The sequence below is a fragment of the Microcaecilia unicolor genome, chromosome 7 (assembly GCF_901765095.1).
Source record: "Microcaecilia unicolor chromosome 7, aMicUni1.1, whole genome shotgun sequence".
Lineage (NCBI taxonomy): Eukaryota > Metazoa > Chordata > Amphibia > Gymnophiona > Siphonopidae > Microcaecilia > Microcaecilia unicolor.
Window position 1 is genome coordinate 229,077,764 of NC_044037.1, and position 18,955 is coordinate 229,096,718.

Consider the following 18,955-nt stretch of genomic DNA (forward strand, 5'->3'; position numbering starts at 1 on the left):
TTATAAACTACTTCAGCTGCACATATTTACTGCAGCTGCCACACAATGGAAATGGACACAGCTTTGTTTATGTCACAGTTTTTGCTACTTTTGTGATTGTACTTTATAAAGACACATTGGAACCCTTTCCTAAGCCATGTGTTAGGTGCTAACACATGCTTAACGGGGAAAAATGGCCTAGCACAGAACGCATTAAAGCATTTTGCATTAGTTTCATCTATCTATCTATCTTATTAATATTATTTTTGTTTTGCACGGGCCTTCTAGGGGCGGAAAATGGCCATGGAAGTACTTTCAGCTAGTGTACTCATATAAGTCAATGTTATTCAGTTAGCATGTGCTAAACATGCAAGCCCTTAGTGCCAATAAAATAGGATGTGGTGAGGACTCCCACTTTAATTTTTTTTTCAATGGCTGCAGGCTAATATTAACATTAGTGCACAGTCACAAAAACAAATAATCGAAAAAGACTGTAATTATGGCCATGCTAGAAATAGGCTTAGCCAGGGCCGCTGAGAGACAAAGCCAGGCCATGGTAGGGCCACCACAGCTTCAGTCCCCCCCCCCTTGGGCTGGGGCCAGGGCTGCCACTGCCACCACCCCGCTGCCGCCATTCTTCCCACCCCCCCACTTGCAAGCACCCAGGTCCTGACACACAGGAGCAGGAGAGAGACAGACAATTGGAGGCTGGACCCGGGGAATCTTGCCCCCTCTTCTCAGCAGTCCTGTAGCCTCAAAAAAGGCACCTACTTGGCCTCACCATCTACGCGATCTGTTATGAAATTTCCCTCTTGTTTTCTACAGGAAAATAAAAAACTCAGCAGACTCTTGGTTTTGTTGTTGTGTGTTCTGTTGTTATTCAAAGTCTCTTTTAGTTTTGTTTTCAGAGGTAACTTTTCATATTTTTGTACCTATCTTGGAATATAAGGTGTACAACTTTGATTCTACTTAGACCTGAGTTAATTGAAGTTTACAAACTGCCAAAAGATTTAATAATTGAGCCCCCTCATTTCTTCAGCATACTCTTTGGTTGTTCATACTGTATACATGCTTCAAATGTATCAGTGCAATGAGTGTATACAGTCTATGGACCAGCACAGCAGCACCTAGATTTGATAAGGATGTGTGAAGGCAGAAATATTCAGTAAGTTTCCATTTTTTCCCAAAATTTTCCCCATTTTGGGTGTTTTTTCTTTATTTTTCACACATTAGTTGTAATGGAGGGGGGGAGTTAATAATGCTCTCTATAGCATTTAAAAGTGCACTAATTGACTTAGCAGGATTCTGTTTCAGTATTACTTATTGAAAGTACATTATACATTTATATTTCACCCCCCACCTTTTAATAAACTCCTGGAAGAGGATGCGGTGAGAATAGCCCTGCCGTCGGATGTGGACAGTTTCCAAAATGCCAGTGTAACGGAGCTGCACCAGCACTCTGTCTCTTGAGAACTTCATCGATTCCCGATCATCGTTGGGTTTGATACAGCGAACAAAGTGAGGTTGCCCAACAACCATTTTGGATAGCAGGTCCATCAAAGAGTACTGGCAAGAAAAGAAAAACAAAAGATAGAAATAGTAAAGTACACTCCCATGAAGCAAGTGGTTGGGAAAAAAGTCATGAATGTTAGTGAAGGAACACACAGAACTGAGGCAGCAAGCTAGGCAAATTATTACTCTAACATAGAAATATGGAAATGACACCAGATAACGACCACATGGCCTATCCAGTTTGCCCATCCATACCATCTCTTCCTTTCCTTAAGAGATCATATTTGCCTGTCCCATGTTTTCTTGAATTCAGATATATTCTTTTTTTTCAAGGAGACTGTTCCATGCACCAACCATACTTTCTGCAAAGTAGTATTGCTTAGATTACTCCTATCTCCTTTCACCTTCATCCTATGCCCCTCATCCTAGAGCTTCTTTTCAGTTGGAGGAGACTCACCTCCTGTGCGTTTATGCCATGGAGGTATTTAAATGTATCTATCATATCTTCCCTTTCCTGCCTTTCTTCCAAAGTATACATATTGATATCTTTAAGTCTATACCCATATGCTTTATGATAAAGACCACTGACCATTTTAGTAGCTGCCTTAACTCCATCCTGTTCAGGGGCATAGCTACCATTGAGCGTGGCATAATGCCCAGGACTGCCCAATAGTAGGGGCCACCTGCAGTTGAACCCTTCCTATCCCCTGCAAGTCCATCATCCTTCCCTTCCCTTCCTCTGCCCCAGCACCTCTCCATCCCCCCCCCCCCCCACTCCTGTCCTCCTGAAATGTGGTGGTCATCAACAGAGGCAGCTCTGAACACAGGGTGCTTGCAAGCCAGTCCAGCCATGGCCTTTCCTGTGCCACATCCCGCCTCTCTTATGCAATTTCTTGTGGGCAGGATATGGTCTAGGGAAGGCCCTGGCAAGGCCAGCTTGCAGGCAACCTGTGTTCAGTGCTGCCTCTGCCATTGACTGCCATGCATCTGGAGGACCAGTGGGGCTGGGGTGGGGGGAGGTGTTGGAGGGGTGCCAGACATGCAGAAAGGTAGGAGGGAGATTGAGAGGTGCTGGGTCTGCGAGGGGGTAGGGGAGAGATGATAGACCTGCGGGGAGGGAAACAGAAGGAAAAGAGAGAGAGACCCGAAGCAAAGGGGAGGGGAGGAGGAGAGATGATGGATCTAAGGGGATGGAAAAAGAGAGAAAGAGACAGAGAGAGAGCTGGAGCAAAGGAGGGGAAGAAATACTGAAACTGGTGAGGGGGAAACAGGGGGAAGAGAGAGACAGACCTGGAGCAAAGGGGAGAGGGAAGAGATGGCTGAACTGGGAGTTTAATGAGGCGCAGAGGGAAGAGAGTGAGAGAGGGGGAAGACATGTGGATCAATGGAGGGGAGTGAGAGTGATGCCAGAGCATGGGTGGGTGTGTGTGTGTGGGGGGGGGGGGGGGGAGTCAGGTGTAGGGAGTGCAGGAGCAAGGGAAGAAATAGAGGAGAAGCTGGACATAGGGAGGGTCAGGGACACAGAGAAGCGATGCTGGCACGGAAGGAGAATAAGAGTAGGGGCACAGTGGTATTGCTGGACACAAGGGGAAGGATAGGAACACGGAGCAGAGAAAAAAATGTCAAAAGAAAACAAGATCCTGGAAAAGAAACAAAAACAGAGAAAGGCAGAAAACAAAAGCAATACTCAGACAACAAAGGTAGAAAAAATGGTTTTTTTTTTCTGAATTTACTAATTGTAATATGTGAGCTTTGGGAAATGTGTATCTGTGATATCTTGCATTTCAGTTTCTATTTCTATTATTTATTTGGATTTACTATGACAGGTATTTTGTACAGGTTTGTTTGCAGGGTTTATTCACTGGAGCTGTAAAGGAATTTCCCCTCCTTCCCTCCCCCTGCCCCAGTCCTCACCACCTTGGGAGAGATGTGTTATGGGGGGGGGGGGGGGGGGCCATCTTAATTTTTCCACCTGGGGCCTATTCTGACCTACCTACACCACTCATCCTGTCTATATATTTTCAAGTTTGAAGTTTAATTCGTATTATATCACCCATTAATGAACTTTCTGAGCTGTTTCCAAGTACAACTAGTAAAATAAACATTTACAAGAAATTGAAAAGAAAATTACAATTTGTAAAATATAGTGTATAGAAAAGGTAATATCAGATCCAGTGGTTATGCTTCTATGACCGGCATTTTCATACACAGGTGACACCGGAGTCTTTATATGCTAATCAACCTTATGCAAATGCATCCTTAAAGGTGTGGTCTCTAAGAGGAGTCTTTTACTAAGCTATGGTAGAGTTTTTAGCTTGCAGTAGAAATCAGATGGTGGTAAACACCGAGACACCCATAGGAATATAATGGACATCTCAGCATTTACCGCCAACTGAGTTCTACCATGAACCAAAAATGCTACTTTGGCTTAGTAAAAGACCCTTTACATGGGGTCTCACTAAAGACTTATACAAAGGCAATATTACTTCCTTTTTCCTGCTGGCCATTCTTCTCACTATGTACCCAAGCATTCTTCTTGCTTTTGCCATAAACATTTCTACCTGTTTGTTCACCTTAAAATCATTAAATACTATCACCCCCCAAGTCACTCCTTCAGGTTTTTGAAGCCCAAATGCATGACCTTACATTTTTTAGCATTAAATCTTGGCTGCCCAATTCTAGACCTTTCTAAATGCTTTGCTAGATTCCCTCCTGATGCTACCCACATCAAAGGTGTTATCTATCCTATTACAGATTTTGGTGTCATCTACAAAGTGGCAAACCTTACCAGACAGCCCTTCTGCAATATGGCTTACAAAAATGTTACAAAGAGCTGGTCCAAGGACCAATTCCAGCAGCACACCACTGGTAACATCCCTTTCCACTTAGCAAACTCCATTTACCACTAGCCTCTGCTGTCTTCCACTCAATGTTTCCACCCAGTTGGTCTCTTTGAGGCCCATACCAAGGATGCTCTGTTTATTAATCAGACAGCTTTAGTATTACCTAACACAGGCAATACTGAAGCTGTCTGAAAAATTAAAGAAACCTCAGCCTTGAGCGTACCCATAACATAGGGCTAGATAACTTATTTCTGCCAATGCCTTTTTGAACATCATTATTTCCAGACATCTTTTATTGCGTTGTGGATCACAAGATTGCAAGTGGAACAAATTGACTCTCACTGTTTACATATGGGTATCCTTCCACCAGGTCTCAAAGATGTCTGTTATATCTACCTCTTCATTCAGTGCTATGTATTTTAACTCTCCCATCTTATTTTATAGGTTTTTGTCATTTATATACAGATACGTCAGAGTATGTTTTTGTTTATATTTGTAACCTGCTTACCAGTTGACAAGGATAATTTGCAATATTTTACTAAAAGGTACCTGGGCTACTTTTGCCTTATTGCAACCTTTCTATCAGGACGCCTTAACTCCTCTGTTTTGATAGTATCCTTCAAAATTAACTCACTCTGAACCATGCACTCCTGAGGGACTGCTGGCGTTCCTCCAGGTTCTCCACTCTGATTACCATTTCAAAGATCTGCTACATGCCTCATGAAGCATGATCCTACTAATGTCATTTACAGAGGGATTTTATTGGCTTTTGTTTTAATGAATATTCTCTTGGTTTAGTTGGCATATTCAGCACAATATGATAATTAATGGAAAACATTTTTCATGTACAGTTATACACAACTATAAACAATCTGGCCGATATTTAAAACTATTTAACTGGCCAGGAACAGTTCCTGGCCAGTTAAATAGCCTAAGGCTGGCTAAGCACTAATGTTCAGTGTGAGATAGCCAGCTATTCCAGTGGCTAGCCCAGTCACTGGCTATGTAGTGCAACATAGCAGGTTAGTGCTAATATTCATTGGCTGACTGGGTAAAGTTAGCAGTCAGATAGACCAGCATAAATAGCAGGTCTATCTTTCGCTGCTATAACTTAGCCGGTCAGACGATGAATATAGGCTTAACCGACTATGTTTTACCAACCAAAAAAAAAAAAAAAAAGAAATTCAATGCTGGTCACTGGATACAGGGCCGCCGAGAGACATAGCCGGGCTTGGGGCATGACCAGACTGCCCTGCCCCTCCCCACACTCGACTTCTGCCTCCCACACTCGAGCTGCCACATCCCGCCCCATTACCTTCCTGTATCTGACTGCTCCTCCCTCAGTCTGTCATTCTCAATCTAACCTCCTTGCCTGCTCCTGTGTGCTGGGACCCGGATGATTGTATTAACGTGATAGCCCGGATGACCCAGGTTGTCACATTAATGCAATCATCCGGGTCCTGGCACTCAGGAACAGGAAGAGAGACAGACTTGGCAGGAAGAAGCTTCTAGTGCTCCATCAAAACCTTACCTGAGTAGAGCCTCCCCTTGGAGGCCAGGCCTGGGAAATTCCCCCCCCCCCCCCCCCCGACACCCCTCTCTGCAGCCCTTGCTGGATACGGCCCCACTACTGAATTTCTAGCTTTGCCGCCGACTGTGGGAGCTAGACAGGCTTCCTCCGGCAGTCTCAATATCGGCCCCAGAAGACCTCCCCACCTCTCACCATACACACACATTTTATTACAGCAATTGCAAATATATCTTGAAAGGTTAAGATGTAGCAATGTATTGACAATTTCTCAGTCTTCAGATCTCTTCTGGTACTAAACAGCTGCATGGTATGGGAAAGTAGTGCCTTTTGTTTCCTTTTAAAGCATCTCTCCTATTTTATGGATGAGAACTCAGTCCTCCTTATTTTTTATGGGAACTCAATTTTGATTTCCTTGGGCACGGCCTGCCTACTGGGCTGCATTTGATCACATATTGTTCCTGGTGGGTAAGCTAATGAGTTCTCTGAGAACTAGTGCTTTGACCTACAAATGCTTTTCACTGATTCATCCACTGCCATCTCTGATCCAGTCTCCTTGGCAATCTGTGAGGCAAGAGTCAGGCAAAGCTAGTCTCCCATTAAAGCACAAGTTCTAATATACCATTGAGGTAGTATTTTGGCATTTGAAATCAGACTAGTTCCCTTTATATGTTTTGTTCTGGCTTAGGTACACTTTTTATTTTAATATAAGTTGATTCACTTCCAGCTGATTTGCATGAAATAAAATAAATTGCTCAGGTAAGGGCCAGCAAATCATAATTTACAAGATTATTTAGATGTACATAGAAAGGTTGAAAAAAGAAAAACTACAGCTGTGCATATTCCAGTAAGTATTTATACATGTGTCTAGAGTAGAGAAGAACCCAATCTATTGAAAGTCTTCCCCCAAAGTAACAGAATAGGAGAAAAGGGTTAATGAATTAGGTCCAAAAAATTAATTTAATAAAATAACATTTTAATCTAGACTAGCAGTGTAAAACAATGCATTACCCAAGAAAGTGGGCAAATTTGTCTGCCCAAGACATAGTTTATAGGCAGGTACCTTCACCTGTAGTGAGCAGAGGTATTGCTGGAGTTGGGGTAAGAAACGTTTTTCACTTATGCACGTACTTTGGAAAATTCAGGCATATGCACGTAAATTAACCCAGAAATATTTTATGCCACATAATCCAGATCAGATGTGCCCATGAGTCAAAGCAGCTCCTGGTGACTGCACAATGAGGAATCCCCCTTCTTTTGTGGGTTTCTTTGCATGATACAGCAGAGAACAGTCAGGCTACTCCCTAATCCAGCCCTCTTCTCCTGTTGCTCCTGTCCTGGCCTGCCTGCCCTCTCCCCCAGATTCACAGTTCCACTTCCTTTTTGTTTACAAATTAAGCCCTGTTCTGGACAACACAGCAGAAATCAGATTAAGGAATCAAACCCTTTCCATACTTTCTTTCTGAAACGTATTGCTGTAGATTAAATTTCCTCATCTGCTGAGAGCAAATAGAAAGCCTGAAATATCAAAGAGCATATTTAATTGTTCTGAGATTTACCCTGAAATAGGAAGCTACAGTTTGTCTCTTCATATTGGTAGTTTCCTCGGGATGTCGCATCATTTCCATTGTGTCAACCTAAAAATAAAAATCCAACCTGAGATTATTAAATCAGTTTCCTGTCCAAGAAGCCTAAATTTTAGGACCTGAAATTTAGATAAATGTTCAACCAAATTTAGGAATCTAAGGGGTCCTTTTATCAAGCTACACTAAAAAGTGGCCAGCACTGTTGTCAGCATAGGCGCCGACTTCGTGGGTGCTCGAGCACCCCCAATATTTCACCCACTGGAAGTTCCCTTCACCAGCCTAGAATTTTAAAAGTCCCTCCCTCCCTCCCTCCCTTTCTTCGAGTTCCAGGCCCCCCCTCCCTCCGAATTTTAAAAGTCATCTTACCTCGTCGGGGTTATGGCGGCAGCAGCAGTGAAAAGCGTGCAGGCTCAGCACTTCAGCCTTCCCTTCTCTCAGCTCTGGTCCCACCCTCATTTTCTGTTTCCGCAAGGGCGGGACCAGAGCTGAGAGAAGGTAAGATGACTTTTAAAATTCAAAGGGAGGGGGCCTGGAACTCGAAGGAAGGGAGGGGAGCCCTTGAACTCAGAGGGAGGGAGGGGGGCCAGGAACTCGAAGGGAGGGGGGCCTGGAACTTGAAAGGAGGGAGAGGGGGGAGGGAGGGAGGGAGGACTGGAACAGGGAGGGAGGCCTGGAACAGGGAGGGTGGGAGGGAGGGAGGGAGGAAGGGCCTGGAACTCGGACGGAGGGAGGGGGGCCTGGAACTGGGAGGGAGAGAGGGAGGGAGGGCCTGGAACTCGGAGGGAGGAGGGCCTGGAACTCGTAGGGCAGAGGAAGGGGAGGAGAGGGAGGGGGAGGAGAGGGAGGTGGATGGGGAGGGAAGGGGGGAGGAGAGGAGAGGAGAGGGAGGGGGTAACGCACCACCTGTAAAAAAAATAAAATAAAATTTGAGTACCCCCAATCATTTTGAAAAGTTGGCTCCTATGGTTGTCAGTGCATGGTTTTTCCATGCATTGCAGTGACTTTCAGCGCAGCAGTAAAATAGCCACCTTTCCATATTTTTTGGTAATAGCCATGTGCTAATTTCCTCATTAGCATGTGGCCATTACTGCGGGAACCCTTACTGCCACCTATTTAGGAGGTGGTAAGGGCTTCTGTGCTAATATTTTTCAGTGTGGGATTTGCATGCGCTAAGTGGAAAACTACTGTGGGATGCCTCAGCGCATCTCTTCGTAGTGCTCTTTTAGTGTACAGTAGGCCCACGTTAGGCCTACCATGCCTTAGAAAAAGAGCCTATGATATTGTTAGTGAGGTGTGGGGGTGGCAGCTGGACAACGTGATAAACATGAAATAAGTGCTTTATTAACTTAAACTGAGGCCTGTTACCTTACAGGCCTAGGAACTAAGGTAACATCTCTTATCTTCAGAGGTGGAAAAGTCCTAGCATGGGCCTGTGGCTAACAAGGCCCAAAACACATCTATGGCCTGTGACTGCCACACCCAAACACAGTTTTATGGTCTCTTTCTCTCTTTAGATTTCCAGGTCTGCCAGACCTCAGAACAAGGCTCACAATCTTCAAATAAAAGATTGGCTTACCTCAGCCAGGTCACAGCAGATAGAAGTATTCAATAAAGACATGCGCTGAGGCTTCATTTCTTCCTTGTCCCCACTCTGGCCCTGCCTTTTATACTTCCTGGTTCCTGCCCTTTTGGCTCGACCTTTCCCATCTCGCTTCCTCCCTGGGTGGGACTATTGGTTTTAAGGTGGCTTAGACTATCTGAGGGCTTATCCTTAAGGGTGAGGGGCAGCCTATAAACTTCCTCACAGGGCCCCTAAGTTTTCAGTTGAAAAAATTGTTCTAAATTTAGGTACCTATGTTTGGTGCCTAGCGCTAAAAGTCAGTGATGTATCTAACTTTTTTGATAATTTATCCTAACTCTGCCCATGTGGCTGCTCAGTTTTTAGCCCCTTTTTTTGAAGGTGTTGTAGATTTGTGCAGTTCCCATGTGTTTATAACCAAAATTAACATCTGGTAACTGGAAAGCTTCTATAGTAAATGTTGAGGCATGACCAACATCTGCTCATACACAGAGACAATACCATGCATTAATTTAATTGCAGGCAATACAGATGCACTTAACACAACCTTCTGAGGTGGCATTAACTTGTTCACATTATCTTATTATTATTACATCATACTTCTATACGGCTAAAAGTTCTAAGTGGTTTATAAAATCAAGAAACCAAGGTATAGTTCTTAGGAATTACATGGCATACAAAGTGACAAAAGAATCATTAATCTCAATAAAATTAAATAAATTTTCTAAAAAGTACAGTCTTAAGTTTGACAAATCGAGCTCATATAGTAATCTGTTACAAACCTTGATGCGGCCTGTACCGAGCTGTGGAGGTAAAGACCTCGATGCTGCTGTTATTCTTGCTCTGGACTGAGCCAAGTTACCTGGCAAAAAACATTGAAACATTATTAAAAGAACACTCATGGGATTTTAGTGCAAATGGAGGCAATCTAAAAACTAGAAAGCAATACAGTAACAGTGGAAGGAGGATATTTATCAGACACCACTGATCTTCACCTCTTAAACCCAGCTTCTCAGGCGGTAGACTAGTGGCAGTTGGAATAAAAGCCAGAGACAGCAGAGAGATAACTAGGTCTTCACAGGAAGAATTCAATCAGAAAGCAGCATGTAGTTGCACTGACTGTATCAGATTGGCACATAAATGGAAACCTGAGAAACTGGGCAGCAGCAAGGGAAAGGCAGAACGGCCCAGAGGTAATTAAAGCCTTTCTTTCCCAACCAACAGGATTTCAAAGAAGAAGTGAGCAGAATTCTTGGCTAATAAAAAAACAAACTGAACTGTGTGAGTATGGTTACTTTATCAATTTAATAAGGTAAATTTGCAAAGGTACTTATTTGGCATTTGAAAAGCTGAAGCCCAGTTTCATAAAGGCTTCCTCAGGATAAAGTAGTATAGTTGCTGTGTTACTCCACTTTAAAGGAAATAAATAGAAATAAAACAAAAGAAAGGAAAATAGGGCAATACCCTTTTTATTGGATAAACATAATATATTTCTCAGGTTTTCTCAGCTCCTCAAGAACAACAGGCTTCTTTGAATAAAAAAAAAAATCACTATATAGAACCTAAGAACTTACTAAAAATATTTCTAAATGCTTATACTCCCCCCTCCCCATCTGTTATCTGCCAAAAATCAGCTCCCATGAAATGCACAGAGAATAAAAGATCCAAGTTTTGAGGGTAAAGGGGAAGTGATGTGGACCAGGCAACAGTGCATTTCAAAGCTTTAGCAAGCCCAGCACAAGATGTCCAAATGTTTTCTCTGGCTATATCTTCAGAAGCTAAACTGTGATTAATAGCACCGAAAGAAGTCTTTGAAGCAGGATTGGTGACATCAAAGTCCTAATCCATGGGTGGCAGGATTTTTTGTAATGAGTGGGAAGCATTTTAGCACATTTCAAAGGATTTACAGCATGAATAAACAATGTGCTTCTGCAGATGTGCCACACACCTTTCAGAGTCAGAACACATAAGTTGCAATTTTAATTTATATGCAAATAGTATTAACAAGTCTTTCAGATGTTAAGCATTTTGTCTGCAACAGTGTTATGCTGTTTGGTTTACGAAAGCCCCATGGCTGGATCATATTTTATTTTTTCTATAAAACATAGGGATATTTTGCTAACTGCTAACTACATAAAAAGCAGCACAATTATATCCACGGCATATAATGAATAGTCTACTTTAGGCATGATTTCAGGAATCTGTGATATGTCACACACACTTAACAGTTGAAGAAGAAAAATGCCAAATCATCTGAAAGCAATCTAGAGCAGCACTGGCAGCCAGAGATGGCAATCGTGTGAGGCACAGAATCGCTTTCCTCATCTGAGTTTTCTCTTTTTATCAGTTTACTTGAGATAGGGCAATAACACACAGACTAATGTGTCTTTCAGTATGGCACACTGCTGATGTCATCTGGTGGAGCCTGGAGGAGGGTATTTAATCTACAAAGTCTGTAGTTTATAGTTGGGAGAGTAAGAGTGAGAACATTATCAATGAGGCCAGAGCTGTGGACCTTTAAGCTCCTGTGCTGATTGGTGGTATTGGAATGGGCTAACTCTTCCAACACTGGTGGAAAGTGGCTGCTGATGTCATCCGGTGCAGTCAGATGGAAGTTGTTTAATCTCCAAGCCCTTCAGTGCACAGTTGCAGATGTGTAGTTCAGGGGATATAGCCAAAGGGGTAGACCCCTTTGGAACCTCTTCAGTGCATGTAGGAATACAGAGTTGCATGGAGAATTGCCAGCCTTATTAGAGGTAGGTGAAGAAGCTTGGAGGAAAATTGAAAGTCACTCTGGTAAGATTATGTAGAAGAGGATGGGAAAACTAAGAATCCTGCAGTACCCTTATCAGCAATAGTAGACCCTATGGACAAAACATTTGAATGTGGCCAAGTTTGGAGATCCCAATTTGTCAGAACTATCTACCTCTTTTTCTGAGCTGGAAACCTCACTGAGTTCTGGCATTAGAACCCCCCCCCCCCCCCCCCCAATTGGAGATTGCTGTTATTGAGCCCAAAAGTATGTGAAGTCATTAGAAGAGCAGAAGTCTCTCCTCTCTGCCCAAATAATTGCTCGTATGCCTAATCTGGCTGTACCTCTACCACAATTGGATTTTGTTCCTATGGAAAAGGACAGTATTTCCTTCATGGAAGGGAAGGGGAATGGGACTTGATATACCGCCTTTCTGAGGTTTTTGCAACTACATTCAAAGCGGTTTACATATATTCAGGTACTTATTTTGTACCAGGGGCAATGGAGGGTTAAGTGACTTGCCCAGAGTCACAAGGAGCTGCAATATATGGCAGGTGGTTAAAGGACTGAGTTCTATTAGCAATATCATCCTGAGAAGCCTTTAAAAATCAATAATGTTGATGCTATAAATAGCATCCACTGAATCAAGACCACCCTGTATCCCACTTTGGACTATCACATTCCTAGGATCACAATAACACTTAGAATACCCAATCTCATCCACATTAAACAAACTAAGCATTTCTTTCAACAAAGGAGATAACAGAAGAGTAATCAGAAAATTAAGAAAATGCAAATTCTTTGCTCTGGTTTCCAAGGATTCCCATTTACAATATAGAGATAAATGATGTTTAATTCTGGTCACCTACAATGTCTGTATTTGAGACTCAACAGTTATCGTTAATGTCTTCATGGAAAATAAGAATGGATCAATCTTCTCTAACTTAACTTCTGTTTGTTTCGTAAAGTCACAGAGCTGAGTGTTAGAACCTCTCAAAACCTAGCATCTTTTCTTTCTGAGATGGATAAAGTAAATATTAGTTGAAATACTACTTTTTATTGTTTTGATGATTGAAGAGCCAAGCCTTCCCAAATGTTGCTAGTCCCACTCTGATTCACAGAAAATCTTTTCTATAATTGAAACCTCAGTTTTTGGCTATTGCTGCCAATTTTTCCTGCAGGTGTTGTGCAGAAAGGCTCTGCCCTGTGTGGTAAATTTATTTATTTAAAAATTTATAGAGCACCTAAAACTAGGTGGTTTCCAATAAAACATTCACAAACCAATACACATCGTGAAACAAATACAATACACATCAAAATATACAGTCACAAATTCCCTATCACATCATCAGAGCATATTCAAAATGCAGCCACAAAAAGCCTAGTCTTCAATAATTTCTTGAACTTCACAAAACTGTCACAAAGGCGAAGCTGTCCAGGAAGGACGTTCCATAATGAAATTCCAGCTGAGACAAAAGCAGAAGCTCGCATGTCAGCATAATGTAGCCGCACTACCTCATCTATTGACAGCCGCATAGCAGGGCAGATGCTGGACATCCCCCCCCCCCCCCCCCCCCCGCATTTACTGCATTGGCTTTGCACTCACTTTTGTTAGTTGTTGCAACTATTGCATGGTAAGTGCAAAACTTACTTCAGTAAAAGGGTCTCTTTATTCTTAACTTCTAAAATTTCCTTTATCTTTGTCTTCTAGTTATGTGGGTTTGAATATTCAACTTATTGTTAAACACTTCTTTTTATAATTTCTTGGATTTTCTTTGTAACTTTGAAATGCAAGAATTTCAAAATGATAATAAAAAGCCTATCAAATTAAAAATATAAACATAGGGGGGATAGGTTTATCATAGGGCACCTAGGTTAATAATGTGCATGCGCTTATGTGGCTTGCTAAAATTATCCCAAAGAAAGTAGGTGCACACATTTACAGTTTCTCCAAGGCACATGTAATTGTGTACAATATGTACCAGAAAGAATAGGCACATACACCGGTATTTTATAAAGTTTGTGCATATGTGCTAAACCCACCTCTGTTACACTATTCACCATTCCCAGGAACACCTGCATGTGATCTTCTATACATTTCTGAGTAAAGACCCAGGGTTGGATATTCAGCTGGTGGCGATCAGTGTTTTACTGATTGCCTCTGGCAGCATCCCCAGAAATTCAATGTCGGGTCATGTGTAGGCTTTGGCATTGAATTTCTGGGTTTACAGAGCCAGCAGAAACATAGCCGGTTAAATGCAATATTTAGCACTTAACTGACTGCATAAAGGGAAAGGGACTTGATATACTGCGTTTCTGTGGTTTTTGCAACTACATTCAAAGCGGTTTACATGGTATATACAGGTACTTATTTGTACCGGGGGCAATGGAGGGTTAAATGACTTGCCCAGAGTCCCAAGGAGCTGCAGTGAGAATTGCATCCAGTTCCCCTGGATCAAAGTCCGCTGCACTAACCACTAGGCTACTTGTCCATTCCGCTAGGCTACTCCTCTACTCTGATAAGACTAACCTTTATGCGGTCCTATTTATGAAGTTATCTTGGCCAGTTAAGTGCTGACTATTGGCACTTAGCCGGCCAAGTGCTGACTCCGCCCCCGGAACATCCCTACTAACTGGTTAAGTGGCATTGAACATGATCGGTTAACCCCAAACATGCAATTTAACTGACCAGGAACCATTTTTGACCTGATAAATTGCTTTGAATATCAGCACCCCTATTTCCTAGGCCAGGGGTAGGCAACTCCGGTCCTCGAGAGCCGCAGGCAGGTCAGGTTTTCAGGATATCCACAATGAATATGCATGAGATAGATTTGCATACCATGGAGGCAGTGCTTGCAAATCTATCTCCTGCATATTCATTGTGGATATCCTGAAAACCTGACCTGCCTGTGGCTCTCGAGGACCGGAGTTGCCTACCCCTGTCCTAGGCCAAAGATAACAAACCCTTACCTCCAAAAAAAAAAAAAAAATCTGATTGTTTTACATTTGGACCAGTTTTTGCGTTTTGGATGTCTTCCTGTGCAATCCACAGAATACTAGGTTTTATCAAACTAAATCATAAGTGTTGTGTGTGTCTGTTGTGATATACTTCATTTTGCATTGATGATTTTTGTTGCATCATCCCACCTGTTATAGATGCTGTTACCTTTGCTGTCTTAGCCTTTCTTTATTACCACCACTGGTTGAGAGAAACTTGACTTTTGAGGCAGGCGCTATAGGCGTCAAAACGCAGCACTGCATTCAGTCTGGTTTATTGTATTGTTTTAATAAACCCACTGTTTGGATATACATTTGGTCTGCCCCTACTTTTCTTTCGTGGACACTTTTTTGTGATTTGTTGTTAGGGGGACACTTCTGCTTGTTTTGTTTAGTGTTTTTTAAAACAGAATTTGAAGTTCAAAAGTGCTCAAAGTTTATGATTCAGCTACGCTAAGGAACTCAGATTCTACAAACTAATAATTCCTCAGCCTTCTCTAATTCCATAAAGTTAACAGAGCTGCTGGGAGAGTATCTGTTTAGTGCTTAGTAATCACTCCCACCAGCAATTTATACTTTGGGACATTTATGGCTTTACACAGCAAAAGCAATGCTTTTATGAAAGGCATCAGTATTTGAAGACTGAGTAACTTGTTAAACTACCCACGTATTCCACTAAAAGGCACCAGAGAGACCAGAGTCTTTCAATGTTAACAGCCTGCCTTATATTGCCTCTCAACAAAACATATGAAGGCTGTATTTCCACACCTGTGCTGTCCAAAAAGTGTTATGTTGCTACAGAGACAATTGAAAAACAAAAACAATAAAATCATAAAAGAACCTTGCATACCTGAGCTAAAAGAGATATTGCCTTCACCCCCCTTTCTTCCATTGCTCTCACTTCTGTGGTTCCCTCTCTATCACACACCTCCCTGTATTCCCCCCCCCCCCAAACTTATTTGTTTTCTTAATGCTACCCATCTTTCCTTGTACTTACTACCACAAATCTTTATTAACTAGTCTCATACCCTTTTCCCCATAGTTTTAAAACTTGAATTTTCTGCCACAGTATTAACAGAGTCTAGAAAGCACAGCAGGGTCTAGTTCAGTCTGGTGCAGCTGGAAGTAATTCTACAGCCAGGACCAGCCCACCAGGGGATACAATATCCTCTTGCTCCAAGGAAGCATCTCCAGGAGTTTCTGCCCAAGAATGAAGGGTTAGGATAGCTGTTGTAGTTGGTGATTAAATTATTAGGTATGTAGATAGCTGGGTGACTGGTGGGTGTGAGGATCGCCTGGTCACTTGCCTGCCTGGTGTGAAGGTGACGGACCTCACGTGTCACCTAATATAGATTTTAGATAGTGCTGGGGAAGGCTGGCTGTCTTGGTACATGTGGGTACCAATGACATAAGAAAATTTGGGAGAGAGGTTGTGGAAGCCAAATTTAGGCTCTTAGATAGAAAGCTCAAATCCAGAACCTCTAGATTTCCGAAGTGCTACCCATTCCACACACAGGGCCCAAGAAACAGGCAGAGCTCCGGAGTCTCAATGTGTAGATGAGAGGATGGTACAGGGAGGAGGATTTTAGATTTGTAAGGAACTGGGCAATGTTCTGGGGAAGGGAGAGCCTATTCCAGATTGATGGACTCCACCTTAACCAGGGTGGGACCAGGCTGCTGGCATTAGCATTTAAAAAGGAGATAGAGCAGATTTTAAACTAAAACCTGGGGAAGGCTGGGAGCTGTTCAAAAGTGCATGGTTTGGAACAAGGTATGTTTTAAAGATATCATCAAAACAAGGAAGATAGGGTATCCCGATAGCAAGGCTGCTATAGAGACCATAGCAGACCAGGTGTCTGTAAATAAAAAGCAAAAGATTGCAAATTAACACTGTCAACTGCTGAGTAAGATGTAAATAGGAACAACAAGTATAGTTTGAAATGCCTATATGTGAATGCCAGAAGCCTAAGAAATAAGATGGGAGAGTTAGAATATATTGCACTAAATGAAAAATTAGATATAATAGGCATCTCTGAGACCTGGTGGAAGGAGGATAACCAGTGGGACATTGCATTACCAGGGTACAAATTATATCATAGTGATAGAGTGGATCGAATTGGTGGAGGGGTAGAATTGTATGTTAAGGAGGGCCTTGAATCAAATAGATTGAAAATTCTGCAGGAAACAAAACACATCTTAGAATCCCTATGGGTTGAAGTTCCATGTGTAAAGGGGAAATGGATAGTGATAGGAGTGTACTACCGTCCACCTGGCCAGGATGAACAGAAATTAGGGAGGCTAACAAACTGGGCAACACAATAATAATAGGTGATTTCAATTACCTCGATATTGACGGGGTAAGTGTAACATCAGGGCATGCTAGGGAGGTAAAATTCCTTGATGAAATCAAGGACTGCTTTATGGAACAGCTGGTACAGGAACCAACAAGAAAATGAAAAATTCTAGACCCAGTTCTTAGTAGAACGCATGACCTGGTGCAGGAGGTAATGGTGCTGGGGCCGCTTGATAACAGTGATCATAATTTGATCAGATTTGATATCAGCTTTGGAATAAGTACACTGAGGAAATCCAATACATTAGCATTTAACTTTCAAAAAGGAGACTATGATAAAATAAGACAAATGGTGAAAAAAAAAACTAAGAGGACTAGCTGCAAAGGTCAAAAATTTACATCTGGCATGGATGATGTGCAAAAATACCATCCCGGAAGCCCAGACCAAATATATTCCATTTATTAAAAAAGGAGGAAAGAAGAACAAATGACAGCTGTCATGGTTAAAAAGTGAGATCAAGGAAGCTGTTAGAAATAAAAGAAAATCTTTCAGAAAATGGAAGAAGTATCCAACTGAAAATAATAAGAAACAGCATAAGGAATGGCAAGTCAAATGCAAAATACGGATAAGGAAGGCAAAGAGGCAAAAACACATATTAACATTATTGTTAGGTATATTAACAGCAAGAAGCCAACAAAAGAATAAGCTGGACTGCTAGATGACTGAGGGGTAAAAGGGGCACTCAGGGAAGACAAAGCCATTGTGGAGAGTAAATGAATTCTTTGCTTCAGTCTTCACCGAGGAAGATTTGGGAGAAATACTGGTGCCAGAAATGGTATTCAAAGCTGACGAGTCAGAGAAACTGAATGAAATCTTTATAAACCAGGAAGATGTAATGGCACAATTTGAGAAATTGAAGAGTAGCAAATTGCCTGAACTGCATGGAGGAGTGGCCTAGTGGTTAGGGTGGTGGACTTTGGTCCTGGGGAGCTGAGTTCAAGTCCCACTTCAGGCACAGGCAGCTCCTTGTGACTCTGGGTAAATCACTTAACCCTCCATTGCCCCAGGTACAAATAAGTACCTGTATACAATATGTAAGCCACATTGAGCCTGCCATGAGTGAGAAAGCGCAGGGTACAAATGTAGCAAAAAAAACCAATAGAATTGAAAAACAAACTTGCAGAACTATTGTTAGTAAAATCAAGCATGGTACCGGAAAATTGGAGGGTGGCCAATGTAACGCTGATTTTTAAAAAAGGTTCTAGAGGTGATCCAGGAAATTATAGACCGGTGAGCCTGACGTTGGTGTAGGGTAAAATGGTAGAGACTTTATAAAGAACAAAATTACAGAGCATATTCAAAAGCATGGATTAATGAGAAAAAGCCAACATGGATTTAGAGAAATGAAATCTTGCCTCACCAATCTATTACATTTCTTTGAAGGGGTTAACAAACATGTGGATAAAGGTGAGCCAGTTGATATTGTGTATCTGGATTTTCAAAAGGCATTTCACAAGGTACCTCATGAAAGACTCTAGAGCAAATTAGCGAGTCATGGGATAGGAGGTAGTGTTCTATTGTGGATTAAAAACAGGTTAAAAGAGAAAACAGCGAGTAGGGTTAAATGGATGGTATTTTCAATGGAGAAGGGTAGATAGTGGGGTTCCTGAAGGGTCTGTGCTGGGGCCGCTGCTTTTTAACATATTTATAAATGATCTAGAGATAGGAGTAACTAATGAGGTAATTAAATGTGCTGACAGCACAAAATTATTCAAAGTTGTTAAATTGCAAGAGGATTGTGAAAAATTACAAGAGGACCTTACGAGACTGGGCATCCAAATGGCAGATGACGTTTAATGTGAGCAAGTGCAAAGTGATGCATGTG

At 42.1% G+C, this 18,955-nt stretch overlaps 1 protein-coding gene across 1 annotated transcript in view; it reads right to left on the bottom strand.

Moving 5' to 3' along the window:
* The window catches only part of MYO3B (myosin IIIB), a 634,284-nt gene that overhangs the window by 143,797 nt on the left and 471,532 nt on the right, over positions 1-18,955 (bottom strand). The window contains 3 exon segments of the mRNA XM_030210853.1: positions 1,340-1,545; positions 7,422-7,499; positions 9,810-9,889. Coding sequence (XP_030066713.1) covers positions 1,340-1,545; positions 7,422-7,499; positions 9,810-9,889 — 364 coding nt within the window.